This window comes from Pelodiscus sinensis, chromosome 1 (genome assembly GCF_052426305.1).
Source record: "Pelodiscus sinensis isolate ZL-2025 chromosome 1, ASM5242630v1, whole genome shotgun sequence".
Lineage (NCBI taxonomy): Eukaryota > Metazoa > Chordata > Testudines > Trionychidae > Pelodiscus > Pelodiscus sinensis.
In genome coordinates, this window is record NC_143052.1 from 348,205,960 (window position 1) to 348,221,056 (window position 15,097).

At 58.5% G+C, this 15,097-nt stretch overlaps 1 protein-coding gene across 3 annotated transcripts; it reads right to left on the bottom strand.

Annotated features, from left to right (window-relative positions):
* Window positions 1-3,252: 3,252 nt before the first annotated feature.
* LRRC51 (leucine rich repeat containing 51) lies at window positions 3,253-15,077 on the bottom strand. Of its 3 annotated transcripts, none has more exons than XM_075919647.2 (5): window positions 15,022-15,077; window positions 7,049-7,146; window positions 6,209-6,414; window positions 4,852-5,000; window positions 3,253-3,512 (listed from the first exon to the last, which is right to left on the bottom strand). In XM_075919647.2, the coding sequence occupies exons 2-5, from the start codon at window positions 7,131-7,133 to the stop codon at window positions 3,371-3,373; spliced, it is 582 nt and encodes a 193-aa protein (XP_075775762.2). In that variant the 5' UTR covers window positions 7,134-7,146; window positions 15,022-15,077; the 3' UTR covers window positions 3,253-3,370. The 3 variants fall into 3 exon arrangements, with proteins under 3 accessions (XP_075775762.2, XP_025042176.3, XP_089631938.1); XM_025186391.3 differs by lacking the exon at window positions 15,022-15,077 and adding an exon at window positions 12,584-12,722; XM_089775812.1 differs by lacking the exons at window positions 7,049-7,146; window positions 15,022-15,077 and adding an exon at window positions 6,546-6,661.
* Window positions 15,078-15,097: the final 20 nt, after the last annotated feature.

Consider the following 15,097-nt stretch of genomic DNA (forward strand, 5'->3'; position numbering starts at 1 on the left):
TAGTGGCCTGGCTTGTGGTCAAACTGCATGTGATGGCCTGAGATTTAATAGAGCCTGGCACAGCCCCGTGTCCCACTTGGCTTCCAAGCTTGACTTGTTCCCTGGGCTCCCTGCGACAATCTTTTCATACAAATGCAATGACTTCCGGATGAACTGCAGTGAGGAATGCCCCCATAGGGTTCATGTAGCGTCCTTGTCTGTCCCCTCCCCTCCCACAGCCCTGTCTTCGTTAGTGCTAATTGGCTCAGCTGGGGACTTGCCTGGCAAAGATGTGGTCTCACCTGTGTGGATCAAGGTGGAAGGCTCGATCTACTCTGTAGAGTGGTGGGCTCCTGATCTTGCGTTCCCACCCGCTGACCAGTGGGACTTGTTCAAGATGTACCTGTCTCTGCTAGTCCATAGGGATGCGACTCCCTCGCAGGTGCTGACCTAAGGCCTGCTGGGGCCAGGCAGGCAGGCTGGGTGGCAGAAAGGGCCCTCTCCAAATGAGAGGGAAGATGGCCCCTTGTCACTGACGAGACCACTGAGTTTTCACAAGAGAGGGGGAGTTAGTTCCGCTGGCCTTCTAAGTTGCTCTGCCATAAGGTGTCCTCACTTTGCCTAAATTGAGTGTTCAGTCTAGTGTGGCTGCCCTGGCCTAGCCTAGTGCTGAGGCGGATACGTGACAGGCATCTAGTACTGATCAGTGATGTACGGTGCCCTGCCATGGCCTGGCATAACACAGGCTACCCACACAGCCTTCAACTCCCCACCTGCAGTAGGTCAGTATTAAACACCTTGCAGAGGGGAAACTGAGTCACGGGGCTGAAGGGACTGGTCAAAGTACAGCGAGTTGGTGCCAGTTGACTGGTGGGAAGATCTGCGAGCTGATTCTTGGTGCCAATCTGCTGGCCCGGGGAATTGCAGAGCCACCCACTGTGTGTCTGGTGAGTGGGCTGCCTTGCTGCCTTTTAAACTTGGCTCCTGAGAGTTTTAGTCTAATGCGGGCCTGCTCCGTTCACAAAGCAGGTGCAGTGTTAGTTTCCTGCACAGCTTTAGTCTTGAAGGATTGCAAAAGCCCCTCTTCTGACCCCTCCCCACTCTGACACTGAACTGCCACCTGCTCTGCTTTGGGGAGCTGCTTGTCAAGCTCCTGGGTGCTGGTTAACCGGTTACTGGTAAGCATCACCCGCTTAACTGTTCACATCCCTCCTGGGTGCAGTTCTGTGCACACCAGCCTAGATGACCAGCGCTCCCTTCTGGCGGTAGCCTATGGCAATCCTAGAGCGGTACCAAGACATTGGACGACTTTGACAAATTGGCAACGGCACACGGGACAGAGTCGCTGTGTTTAATGGGGCAGCAGCCGAACCAGGCACGGAGCCCTCAGTCCATGAACACAGGAGCGTCTTCCACAGTGCCCCAGGCAGAACATGTCGCTACCACTGCTCCCAGTGTGACTGGCACCGCCGGGCTCATTCCTGTCCCTATGGATGGGGTGGGGAGGGCCTCTCCATGCACAATGGGAAGGACTGATGTGGGGTGAGTAGCCGGCACCCTGCTTGGGGGAGCTGGCCTGAGCCTCCCATGGGGCCGTGGCTTTGCATGGCTGGCTCAGGAGCATTACTGCCCCAGGTGCTCTGGGGAGAGGGTCGCGGCTCTCCCTCCCTACCCCCACCTGCCACTTGAGGGATTTCTCCAACTTCTGCTTCAGCAAAGGCCTTACGGGTTGGGTCTTAAGGGTGCTGCAGCCTGGGGCAAGCGCAAGGACCGTGGGGGCAGGGCCTCCTGTCAAGGAGAGCTGGGATGGGACTGGGCCCATCCCTTTAGCACCATTTTCCTGTCTGAGGAGACGGCAGCAAGGCAGGGCGGGTGGGACGGGCCGCGGGGGGAGGAGCAGGTCAGGTGCTGTTTTGCCGCAGGGCTGCAGGAAGCTGTGCAGGTGCCGTGCTGCACCTCGCCCTTGCTTGGCAAACTGTTTCTTGGGCACAGTTAGCAACTGGTGCAGCTTAGAGCAGCCCTGAGGTTGCTCTCAACGGGGCCGGGCCCACTGTAGACTTGCCGCAGGCGGAGCCCTGGTCCACACCCCCGCTGCGCTTACCAGCGAAGGGGGCCCCTAGGCCTACTCTGCGGTAGTGACCTCACCTAAGCCGAAGCTGTGTGGGAAGAAGAGCTGGAGATGGGGAATTGGTCTGATAGCCTGTGACCACGGCTAGTCCCCAGGCCCTCACCTGGGCCTCTGGGCTTACTGTGCCGGCTTAGGGTCACGGGTGTAGGGCTGGTGCCCGGCCCCTGCAGCCGGGGATGGTCAAACATGCTTTGGCTTGGGGAAGCCCGAGAGGTGACGATTTCCTGTGGGGGGGCACTCGGGAGGGTGGAGCAGCAGCCTTGAGGGGAAGTGCTGATGCCGTGCTGGGCGTTACGCTCCCCGGCCAGAGGGGCAGGGCAAAGTAGCCCTGGCAGCTGCTGGGCCCATGGCTGACAGGAGCCCCGGGGTTCCAGCACATGCTGGTGTGGAACCGTCACTTCCCAGCTCTTTCCACAAAGGGGTCGGTCCCCCCCTGGCGGGACGACTGCCGCTGACTCATGGGGGGCGGGGCATTTGGAGGGGGCCCAGTGCAGGGGGAGGTTAGCGCCCAGAGGAACGGCTGGGCTCACGCTGCTGGCCGGGCAAGGGGCTGCATGGAAGATGGACAGTCCTGTGGGGGTGGCCTTCCAGGCAGGGCCCCCCTCTGCCCCGGGCTCGAGTTGGGGGCGATTCTGTGACCCTGTCCGAGGAGCTGGCAATGGGGGGTTGCACTTTATATTCTATCTGTGGAGAATCCCCTGAGCCAGCCAGGGGCCCGTGAGCCTGGGTGAGTGATGCTGCCCCCTCCTCAGAGGGAAGCAGCCAGGGTGGTGGCCACGGGCACCTCCTGGACCACAGATGGACTCTCATGGGCAGCCGAGCAGGGGCTGGAAAAGGGGAGGGGGCAGTGGGACTGCTTAAAGACGCCCAACGTGGCAAGGGCAGGTCTTCCAGGCCCGTGGGCACCACACAGGACACCTCCCTGGGCCCCATTTCTCTCCCCCCAGGGGCCGAGGCTCTCTCAGCTGCCAGTCAATCAGTGGGGAGCCGGCGGGGCGCTTCCCAGCTCTAGGTAGCACAGGAGAGCCGGTGCTGCGAGCTGAGTGCAGATCCTCTGTGCCAACAAGGGCGGGTGTGTCCCCAGCCTGCCGCCATGGCAGCCCTCTGTCCGTTCGGAGCCCCAGCCCTGCAGCCACTCAGCGTCCTACCCCACCAACCTCGAAGCCTTTATTTCTAAGCTAACACGCGGGCAGGCCGGGCCCCCCAGCCAGCGCGCCGGGTGCCCTCACGCAGCGCAGCAGCTGCCTCCGCCGCCCCGGCCCCTCAGTAGTCGTCCCGTTTTATCTTAGTCTTCTTGGGTCTGACGTTCATGCGCCTCCAGATGGCGGCGGTGGAGCGGTCCTGCTTGGTCACGCCGCTGAAATCGAAGGCCTTGAGGTGGGGCAGCACGGACAGCACGTAGTTCCTGCGAGAGCACCCGGTCAGGCCCAGGACAGCCCGCGCTGAAAAGCCAGAGGCACCCCGCCTCCTCCTCCTCCCCCCCTTCCCCTGCGTGGGCCTGGAGAAGCCCTGCTTCCCCCTCCGGTGAGGGAACAGCTCACTGCTGTGGTCAGCGCTACCCGGAGCCCCACAGCCTCTGCACGGCCTCTCTCCCCGGGCCAGGGCCAGACCTGTCAGGCTGTGTCTGAGGGGGGTATCATGCTGGCTCCCACCCCGGCTGGGCCTCTGGAGCTGAGCAACCTGCTGCTCTGGCCCTGGGCTGTAGACAGTGTGTGGCCCAGGGGCCGCTCCCTTGCTGGGGGCCATTTGGGGCCGGCACTGTGAGGACCTAGACTTGAGGCACATGTGCCGCTCGGGAGCACCTCTGTTCCCACCGGCCGCAGCTCCGCGCTCTGGGCCCCGGCTGCCTGGCTGGAGCCTCCCAGGTCCCGAAAGGAGGATAGAGGTTTCATTGAGTTTAAAATCTGCCTGGTCGGCCTCCTGCATCACGTGTCTCGGAGCGTTGGCCAGGGCCATGGCTCAGGGCCGGCATGACTCCAGTGTGAGCGAGGGGATGGGGCAGTGGGCTAGGACTCGGGAGCTGGGTTCTCTGCCCCTGCCCTGCAGGATGAGCCAGGCTGAGATTTGGTGCCTTGGTCTCGCTATGGGAATGTGCAGCGCCCCCCAGGATGGGGCCCTGGTCCTGAGGAGGGGCTTGGGCTCAGGCTGTCCTCCGGGAGTGGTCGATGCAGGTGGATGAGGCAGGCTGGCCTGTGAGCGGGGTTGGCGGGAGCCACCCCAGCCCTTTAAAAGTCCCTCCTTGGCACTGCCTGTTGGCTGCATCCCAGGGGTCTCGCTGCAGCAGGAGTCAGTGGGGTCTTGGGCAGGGCCCGGCACAGGGGCCGGTACAGAATGAGCCACGTGGGCTGGTGTCTATGCCCAACAATGGGAGAGGGCTGCAGCCAGGACCTCTCCCTTATTTCCCTGAGCCTGCACATGCCCTAGTGTTTGACACCCTGTGGATGTCACCTTGCCTGTCTCTGGGGCCTTCCCACTGAGGATCTTGAAGCCCTTCACCCTCCCATCCTCCCCGGGGGAAAAGCATGATCATTAGCCCCATGGGGAAACTGAGGCACGGAGCCAGGGTGGTTCATACCCAGCTCCCATCAAAAGCTTTGGGAAGCTACTGACTCCAGTGGAATAGGACGGGGCCTAGGCGAGTCTGTCAGGGGGCCCTGGCGGCAGTGAGCAGAGAGAAAAGCTGCTCCCCTGCACTTGCCCACCCTCTCCCCAAAGCATGAGCTGGCGGAGGCCCTGGGCTCTACCTGTAGCCTTTCTCCTCCTCGATGGGGTTTCCGTGCAGGGTCAGCGTGCGCAGGAGCGGCAGGGCAGCCAGCTTGTCCACCTCGCCCAGGCTCTGGATGCTGTTCCCGTGGAGGTTGAGGGCCCGCAGGTTGGGGAACATCGTCAGCTCCTGCAGCCACGCCACAGTGAGGGAGGGAGCAGAGAGCCTGGAAGCGACCCACGCCTCTCCCAGGGCCACGAGACCCACCCGGGCCTTGCCTTTCCCTGGCCTCTCACTCCAGGGCTTCACAGGGCTTCCTGAGCACAGAGCAGGGTCCCGCCCCTGGCTCTGCAGAGTGGGAAACTGAGGCACAGGGAAGTGATGGGATTCCCCCAATCCTCCATAAGGCCCCAGCTGGGAAAAGCAGCCTTATTTTCCCAGGCCTTAGGTTGCGAACCCTGCCCTTTTTCTTTCCCAGGCTCCCCGGTAACAGGCTATAAAACTCCCCAGCCCAGTTGGGCCACAACAGTTTGACTGTGTATACAAACCAGGGCTGGTGTTAGGGGTAGCAAGCCAGGCAGCTGCCTAGGGCCCCGCCTAGAAGGGGCACCGGGAAGCTAAGCTGCTCAGGCTTTGGCTCCAGCCCTGGGTGGTGGCTTGGGGCCCCAAGGCAGGACTTCAGCTTTCTGCCCTGAGCCCTATGAGTCACACACCAGGCAGGCTTTTCGGACCCCCTGAAAGCCACTCACGGCCCCCCGAGGGGGCCCTGGAGCCCTGCTTGAGAACCGCTGGCCTAAGGAACACCCCGGAGCTGTGATTTCCAGAAGAGCTCGCCAGGGGCTGGTCTGCTCCTGAGTGCCAGCAGCTTTTACAAGCAACACTGCTGAGCCCCCCGCAGCTCTGACGGCCAGAGAGCCCCCGAACCATCTGATTTCCCTAACGAGGGCCAGGGCATCGGCCCCTCCCCGCAGCCAGCCATTCCCCTCTGCCACTGGCCTGCACCACTGCGGAGCAGGGGGCAGAACAGACCTGGGCTGAGCCGCACTTGGGCTGCAGAGAAGTGACCCCGGCATGGACCAAGTGCCTGGCACCACAACTGAGACTGGCTGGGAGCACTTTGGAAATAGATCCTCCCAAGCCCTCCGCCCCGGGCACTGTTTGTCCTCACACGCTGTGTACCGCTGCGTGGCCAGAGCATGAATCCAGCTGGGCTCACGCAGCTTCAAAGGGGCGGTGATCCCTATTTTACCGGTGGGGAAACCGAGGCACGGAGCAGGGCAGGGATTTGCCCGAGACCGCGGGGGGGGACTCAGCATCAGAAGCAAGTCTAAGAGCCTGCTTTCCTGAGGGCTAGCCCCCTGTCTAAGCCACCAGCCCTCAGTGCCCGCTAGCTGTACCAGGTCGATGGTGCCCAAGTCGTTGAAGGAGAGGTCGATCCAGGAGAGCTCATCGGGGTACTCCAGCAGCTGCTCCATGGTGGAGGTGAAGTCGGTCAGCTCGTTGATGGTGTTGTTGTTCAGGCGCAGCGCCTGGGTCAGCAGCTTCCCCCTGGGCGACCGTTTGATCACCTTGGGGCCAGTCCGCGGCTCTTCTGTAAGCAGGTCTAGTGGGGAGAGCAGAGCGGGGCGTTAGAGCAGCCTGTGGCGAGAGTCCGACCCGCTGCTGATTCAGTCAGCGGCAGAGGAAGGCAGACGCAGACCCGGTCTGTCCTGGTTCTGAGATGGGTCCCGTCACCTGGGTATCTGGGCACCGCCCTGACCTCGCGTTGACCCGCCCCACCGCTGGGCCAGGGTTCCTGCAGGATCAGAGAGGGGGGACACCATTGGGTGGGGTGGCAATCAGGCATATGGGATCATTACAGCACCCCAGTCTGGCCCCCTGCCTCTCCCACCCCATTGCACCCCACTGGTACACCGTCCCTTGACACTGTCCGTGCCGCTGACTAAAACGCAGCCCAGAGGCTGGAAACGGGAGGCAGGACTCCTAGGTTCTATTTCTGCTGGTCAGAGAGGCGGGTGAGGAGGCAGGACTCCTGGGTTCTCCTCTCCCTTGGGAGCCTGAGCAGGTGAGTGGAGCTCCAGGCCTCAGTTTCCCCAGCAGCAGACAGGTCCTGACATGCAAAGTCTTCTCTGCTGGGATAGCCAGGAAGTAACAGCCGTGGCGGGGCTCGGTTCCCCTTCCCTCCCCCCCCCCCCAGCAAGTCTGCGTTAGGCTGCTCTGCGGAGTAAGAGTAGCACCTTGGATGAAGTTGATGCCTCGGAAGGAATAGTCCAGAGGAGGTGCCTGCAGCGAGATCTTACAGAAATCCCATCGCAAGGTCATCTTTCAGGCCACGCTAGGGAAAACCACAGGAGAGGGATTTCAACAAAGCCGGCCTGTGCCTCGTGGCTGCAGCAGGATGACAACACAGCTCTTTTGGGGACCCATGCCCAGGGCCCGGCCACTTGAGCTAGCAGAGCCTCTTCCTCAGAACAGGGCTCATGACACACAGCTGAGCCGGCCTAATGCCATCCAGGAGGGGGCAGCGGTGCCCAGAAACACGCTGGCTGGCTCTGCATGGTATCTGTGCAGCTGAGGTAGAGACAAAGGAATTTACCTTCAATCTCCCCCGCAGCCTGGCGCTCCCCCCTTAAGCACGGCTAAGGTTTTGGCTTTTTCCCTGGGGCCAAGGGCAACCAGCAGGGCCCTGGCATTCCTGGGACCCCCCCTTCCCCCCGCCAGCCTCCTTAGGCCGCCCTCCTCAGGGTTCCAGAGGCAGGCAACAGACTCAGAGAGGAGGGGCGCTTGGGCGAGTAGATGGGGTGTCCTGTCTTCTCTTTGAGAAATATGGTCACCATGCAGCTCCCAGCTGCTGTAGCAGATGGAGAGGGGAGCCCTGCCCCTGCCCTGAGCCCTCCCACCTCTGCCTTAATTCCTATACCCCCACCCTGAGCCCTCCACTCCTCTCAACCCTCTGCTCTGACTCCTGCACCCTCTATAACCCAGCCCCCAGCTCTGACTCCTGCACCCTCTATAACCCAACTCCCGGCTCTGACTCCTGCACCCTCCATAACCCAATCCCCTGCCCTGACTTCGGCACCCTCCATAACCCAGCCCCCAGCTCTGACTCCTGCACCTTCCATAACCCAGCCCCCAGCTCTGACTCCTGCACCTTCCATAACCCAGCCCCCAGTTCTGACTCCTGCACCTTCCATAACCCAGCCCCCGGCTCTGACTCCTGCACCCTCCATAACCCAATCCCCTGCCCTGACTCCTGCACCTTCCATAACCCAGCCCCCAGCTCTGACTCCTGCACCTTCCATAACCCAGCCCCCAGCTCTGACTCCTGCACCCTCCATAACCCAGCCCCCGGCTCTGACTCCTGCACCCTCCATAACCCAGCCCCCGGCTCTGACTCCTGCACCTTCCATAACCCAGCCCCCGGCTCTGACTCCTGCACCCTCCATAACCCAGCCCCCGGCTCTGACTCCTGCACCCTCCATAACCCAGCCCCCGGCTCTGACTCCTGCACCCTCCATAACCCAATCCCCTGACTCCTGCACCTTCCATAACCCAGCCCCCAGCTCTGACTCCTGCACCCTCCATAACCCAGCTCCCGGCTCTGACTCCTGCACCCTCCATAACCCAGCCCCCAGCTCTGACTCCTGCACCTTCCATAACCCAGCCCCCAGCTCTGACTCCTGCACCCTCTATAACCCAGCCCCCAGCTCTGACTCCTGCACCTTCCATAACCCAGCCCCCAGCTCTGACTCCTGCACCTTCCATAACCCAGCCCCCAGCTCTGACTCCTGCACCCTCTATAACCCAGCCCCCAGCTCTGACTCCTGCACCTTCCATAACCCAGCCCCCGGCTCTGACTCCTGCACCCTCTATAACCCAGCCCCCAGCTCTGACTCCTGCACCCTCTATAACCCAACTCCCGGCTCTGACTCCTGCACCCTCTATAACCCAACTCCCGGCTCTGACTCCTGCACCCTCTATAACCCAACTCCCGGCTCAGACTCCTGCACCCTCTATAACCCAGCCCCCAGCTCTGACTCCTGCACCTTCCATAACCCAGCCCCCAGCTCTGACTCCTGCACCTTCCATAACCCAGCCCCCGGCTCTGACTCCTGCACCCTCTATAACCCAGCCCCCGGCTCTGACTCCTGCACCCTCTATAACCCAGCCCCCAGCTCTGACTCCTGCACCTTCCATAACCCAGCCCCCGGCTCTGACTCCTGCACCCTCTATAACCCAGCCCCCGGCTCTGACTCCTGCACCCTCTATAACCCAGCCCCCAGCTCTGACTCCTGCACCCTCTATAACCCAACTCCCGGCTCTGACTCCTGCACCCTCTATAACCCAACTCCCGGCTCTGACTCCTGCACCCTCTATAACCCAGCTCCCAGCTCTGACTCCTGCACCCTCTATAACCCAACTCCCGGCTCTGACTCCTGCACCCTCTATAACCCAGCCCCCAGCTCTGACTCCTGCACCTTCCATAACCCAGCCCCCAGCTCTGACTCCTGCACCTTCCATAACCCAGCCCCCGGCTCTGACTCCTGCACCCTCCATAACCCAATCCCCTGCCCTGACTCCTGCACCTTCCATAACCCAGCCCCCGGCTCTGACTCCTGCACCCTCTATAACCCAGCCCCCGGCTCTGACTCCTGCACCCTCCATAACCCAGCCCCCGGCTCTGACTCCTGCACCCTCTATAACCCAGCCCCCAGCTCTGACTCCTGCACCCTCTATAACCCAGCCCCCAGCTCTGACTCCTGCACCCTCTATAACCCAACTCCTGGCTCTGACTCCTGCATCCCCCACATTAGGGATGTAAAATCCTATTTAACTGGTTAACCAGTTTAACCAGTTAAAGGGGGAGCACTCCAGATTAGGGTGTGTTTGTGGGGGGCTCTGCCAGCAGCACCGCAGATCGGGGCCTGCTCCTGGGGTTAACCGTTATCTGGTAAGCATTAGCCATTAAGGTAACCGGTTAACCCGTTTACATCCCTACCCCACATCCCAACCCCCCTGCCCTGAGCGCCCTGCACTCCACCCACCCCAAGGGGAAGGCGTTGCAATTTGACAGTACCTGTAAGAAATGTAAGTTACTTTCCCCCCCGACAGGGCTAACGTGGCCTGTGGCTGCATAAAGAGAGGAGCGGTGAGTCGGGGTGGAGGCGAATTCCCCTCTGCCAGTGGCAAGACTAGATACTGATCCCCTAACAGCCGACACTGCCTCCAGTGCGGGTGCCCCATTTGTAAAAGCGTGTTTAAAACTTGAATGATCCGTGGGCTGGGAAAAAGGCCTGGGCGTGAGAGACGTTCAAGCCGGACACACTGAAATGAGAAAAATGGCATCCAATGCGAGGGTTCACTGGCGAGGGCAACCAGGCATTGGAACAAACTCGCCAGGGAAAAGGTGGATTCTCCGTCTCTTCGAGCCAGGCCGGAGCCTTTCCGGAAAGTGCGTTTGCCAAACCCAAATTAACACCCCCAGCACAGGCAGGGTGAAATCCTCTGGCCTGTGCTATGCAGAAGGGCCAATGAATCCATGGAAGGGCAGCCATGCTGTTGTGGCTCGCTTCCCAGCATGGTTGTGAGGTTCTGGCTAGCCCGGAGGATTGCTATTCTCCACAGCTTTGCCCTTGCAGCCCTCAGCCTCTTCATGCCCGAGGAAACGCCTTTGCCGCAGCGTGCTGATTCCCCACAGGTTGTTTACTCTTCTGAGAGCTGGTTTTCAAACTGTGCTTCTCGGTTCACAAGCGCTTGAGGACCACCAGCCCTGGGCACGTCTCACGCATTTTCTGTGCAAAGGGCTCAAAGCTGCTTAAAACGTTCACTCAGCTTCCCAAGCGTATCACTGGGGAGCGCCATGTAGGGACTGTAGGGTTCCAGCTCCCCTGCGCAAAGCATCTAACAATGCCCCAGAGATCACTGTGATTAAAATGATTAAAGGTCTCGAAAACAGGAGCTATGAGGGAAGACTGAAAGAATTGGGCTTGTTTAGTTTGGAAAAGAAACGACTGAGAGGGGACATGGCAGCGGTTTTCAAGTATCTAAACATTTGTTACAAGGAGGAGGGAGAAAAATGTTCTCGTTGGCCTCTGAGGATAGGACAAGGAACGATGGGCTTAAATTGCAGCCAGGGACGTTTAGGTTGGACCTTGGGAAAAACTTCCTACCTGTCAGGGTGGCTAAACACTGGACTGTATTGCCCAGGGAGGTTGTGGAATCTTCATCATTGGAGACATTTAAGAGCAGGTTCAACAGCCTCCTGTCAGGGATGATCTAGACAGTGCTTGGTCCTCACATGAGGGCAGGGGACTAGACTTAATGACCTTGCGAGGTCCCTTCCAGTTCTAGTATTTTATGATTCTATAAGTCACTGTGCCACTGAAATCAGCCATGACTGGAGCAGAACAGCAGCCACCTGGCATGCAGCAGAAGAGTGGATGGCATTACAGGGGACACTTTCGAAAATGTCTACTCTGCAAATAGCACCACAGGACTGGTGATCTCCTTTGTGCAGCGAGGATCCTTCTGAAAGACATGGAGAGCTGGTCTCCCATGTTGGAGCCAGAGCCCTTTAATACAGGTCTCTCTCGGTTTCAGGGGTGCTCACACTCTTCTCAAGGCTGGGAAAACAACAATTACCACACAAAGGATGTCACCACAGAGCGTGGGGCTGACCAGATCTGAGTGAGGACAGAGTGTGGTCTGGCAATTGGGACATGGACACCAATTCCTAGAGCCTTCTAAATCCGTGGATATCTGCTCTCTATCCACGGGTATCCACATCCGCAGATGTGAATGCAGCTATCCGTGCATCATTTTTCATAGAATCACAGAATCACACTAGGACTGGAAGGGACCGCGAGAGGTCATCGAGTCCAGTCTCCTGCTCTCATGGCAGGACCAATTTTTGCAGACCGGATACCAGTTTTGTATCTGCACAGGGCTCCACCATACTGTCCATTGCCTGGGAGATTTGTAGGCTACCAGCACTTTAAGGCACTCTGATACCAGGGTGAGGACTGAGGAGGTCCATATAAGAACCTGTCTTGCCTAGTTATGGGAAGAGCTGCCATGCTTTCCGTTCAGTCATGCCAGAAATGGATGCTGCTTCATCATAAGAACATAAGAATGACCACACTGGGTCAGACCAAGGGTCCATCTAGCCCAGTGTCCTGTCTGCTGACAGTGGCCAATGCCAGATGCCCCAGAGGGAGGGAACAGAACAGGGAATCACCAAGAGATCTCTCCCCTGTCACCCATTTCCAGACTCTGACAAACAGAGGCCAGGGACACCCTCCCTGCCCGTCCTGGCTAATAACCATTGATGGACCTAACCTCCAGAATGTATCTAGTTCTTTTTTGGACCCTGTGAAAGTCCTGGTCTGCACAACTTCCTGTTTGCTTTTTTGATGGCTGCTGCACACTGTGTGGATGATTTCAGAGAACTATCCACAATGACTCCAAGATCTCTCTCCTGAGTAGTTGTAGCTAAATTAGTCCCATCACTTTATATGTGTAGTTGGGATTATTTTTCCAATGTGCATTGGTATCGATCAACATTAAAATTCATTTGCCATTTTGTTGCCCAATCATAGTTTTGAGAGATCCTTTTAAAGCTCTTGCCAGTCTTCTTTGGTCTTAAGTATCTTGAGCAGTTTAGTAACCTTTGCAAATTTTGCCACCTCACTGTTTACCCATTTCACCAGACCATTTAAATAGGTTAAATAGGATTGGTCCCTGTACGGACCCTTGGGGGCACCACTAGTTACCTCTCTCCATCAGAAGTGAGGCCCAGGGAACCGGGAAGTTGACTGCAGCTGCACACCCAAGCTGCTGCCTGCACAGAGTTGCACACCCAGTTCACAGAGCTGCACGCTCTGTGACATCATAGATTTATATTTACAGCACTGTGATTTCACATGGCATGCCCTTGAATAATTATTATGCTCAGAACCTGGCTTTTCACACACACTTTGTTCTGGCATCGCCTTTCACACTCATCAAGCAATTACCTGGATTTTCACACACACACTCCAGTGTCCTGCACAGATTTTCACACCCACTAGCCTCGGAGCCCACTTTTCAAACTCACTAGTGTCCTGAAGATTTTGACGCCCACTAGCTCCAGACATCTTTGTTCACATTCACCAGAGCCTTGCACAGATTTTCATGCCTACTAGTCCTGGTCCCCTTCTCTCACACACACTTGCAAAGATTTTCACAGTCAGTAGGGGCTGCAGTGTTCTGGTCCCCAGTGGCTCTACGTGCTGCTGCCCCCGCTAGGCAGAAGCGGCAAGCACCAGGAAGTGCCATCTGTATACTTGCCTCACCTGAAGGCTCTGCCCCCATAGCTTCTATTAGCAGAAATCCACAACCAATGGGAGCTGCGGGGAGGAGGAGGGGGGGTTGCTGGCAAGCACAGGGCAGCGCATAGAGCCACCTGCTCCCTCCCCTCCCCAGGGCCTGCTCCACTAGAGGGGAGCTGCCGCAGGGAAGTACCTTGCATCCCAACTCCCTACCTGGCCTGGCCCTGAGCCCTCTACTGCATCCTAACTCCCACCCAGACCCCACATCCCTATCCCCGGAGCCCCTCTCCTGCATCCCAACTCCCACCCCAGCTCTGAGCTCCTCCTGCACCCTAATTCCCATCCCAGATCCCACACCCCACCTCCTATCTTAATCCCCCTCCTGCACCCTAACTCCACCCAGACCCTGAACCTCACCTCCTGCCCCGGCACAAATTCCTGTCCACCCCCACCTCCACCTTCCACACCTAACTCTCGCCCAGACCCTGCATTCCCATCCCCACCTCTTGAGCTGAGCCTGCTCCTGCACTCCAAAACCCCTTAGCCCCAGCCTGGAGCCTCCTTCTGCATCCCAAATCCCTTATCCCCAGCTCTACCACAGAGCCCTCACCCCCTCCTGTGCCCCAACCCTCTGCCCCCACTTGGAGCCCCCTCTTGCACTATGAACCCTTCATTTTTGGCCCCACCTAGAACCTAGGGAGACCCACAAAATCTAATAGCCCTGGGCCCCAAAAGAGTTAATCCATCCCTGTCTCCAGACTTCTCTTTTCACACCCACCAGAACCCTGCACAGATTTGCACACCCACTGGTTCCAGGCATCTCCTTTCACACCCACCAGAGCCCTGCACAGATTTGCACACCCACTGGTTCCAGACTTCTCCTTTCACACCCACCAGAGCCCTGCACAGATTTGCACACCCACTGGTTCCAGACTTCTCCTTTCACACTCACCAGAGCCCTGCACAGATTTGCACACCCACTGGTTCCAGACTTCTCCTTTCACCCCCACCAGAGCCCTGCACAGATTTGCACACCCACTGGTTCCAGACTTCTCCTTTCACACCCACCAGAGCCCTGCACAGATTTGCACACCCACTGGTTCCAGACTTCTCCTTTCACCACCACCAGAGCCCTGCACAGATTTGCACACCCACTGGTTCCAGACTTCTCCTTTCACACTCACCAGAGCCCTGCACAGATTTGCACACCCACTGGTTCCAGACTTCTCATTTCACACTCACCAGAGCTCTGCACAGATTTGCACACCCACTGGTTCCAGACTTCTCCTTTCACACTCACCAGAGCTCTGCACAGATTTACACACCCACTGGTTCCAGACTTCTCCTTTCACACTCACCAGAGCTCTGCACAGATTTACACAACCACTGGTTCCAGACTTCTCCTTTCACACTCACCAGAGCCCTGCACAGATTTGCACACCCACTGGTTCCAGACTTCTCCTTTCACACTCACCAGAGCTCTGCACAGATTTGCACACCCACTGGTTCCAGACTTCTCCTTTCACACCCACCAGAGCTCTGCACAGATTTGCACACCCACTGGTTCCAGACTTCTCCTTTCACACTCACCAGAGCTCTGCACAGATTTGCACACCCACTGGTTCCAGACTTCTCCTTTCACACCCACCAGAGCCCTGCACAGATTTGCACACCCACTGGTTCCAGACTTCTCCTTTCACACCCACCAGAGCCCTGCACAGATTTGCACACCCACTGGTTCCAGACTTCTCCTTTCACCCCCACCAGAGCCCTACACAGATTTGCACACCCACTGGTTCCAGACTTCTCCTTTCACACCCACCAGAGCCCTGCACAGATTTGCACATCCACCAGCCCCTGGCCCCTCTTTTCACACTCAGTGCAAACATTTTCACACTCACCATCTCTGCTCCTCTCTGCCCCCCTATCTGGAACTCGCGGGGTCGCTATGGTAACCAGCATCACAGCAAAAATTCC

What these genes read in the sequence shown, in the direction of transcription:
- LRRC51 (XM_089775812.1), bottom strand. Translation starts at nt 6,657, where the DNA reads ATGCCTGATTGCCACCCCACCCAATGGTGTCCCCCCTCTCTGATCCTG. An exon ending in ACTTGGGCACCATCGACCTG is followed by an intron (nt 5,001 to 6,208) that starts GTACAGCTAGCG and finishes GCGTGGCTGCAG; the next exon opens with GAGCTGACGATGTTCCCCAA. An exon ending in GAGGAGGAGAAAGGCTACAG is followed by an intron (nt 3,513 to 4,851) that starts GTAGAGCCCAGG and finishes GTGCTCTCGCAG; the next exon opens with GAACTACGTGCTGTCCGTGC.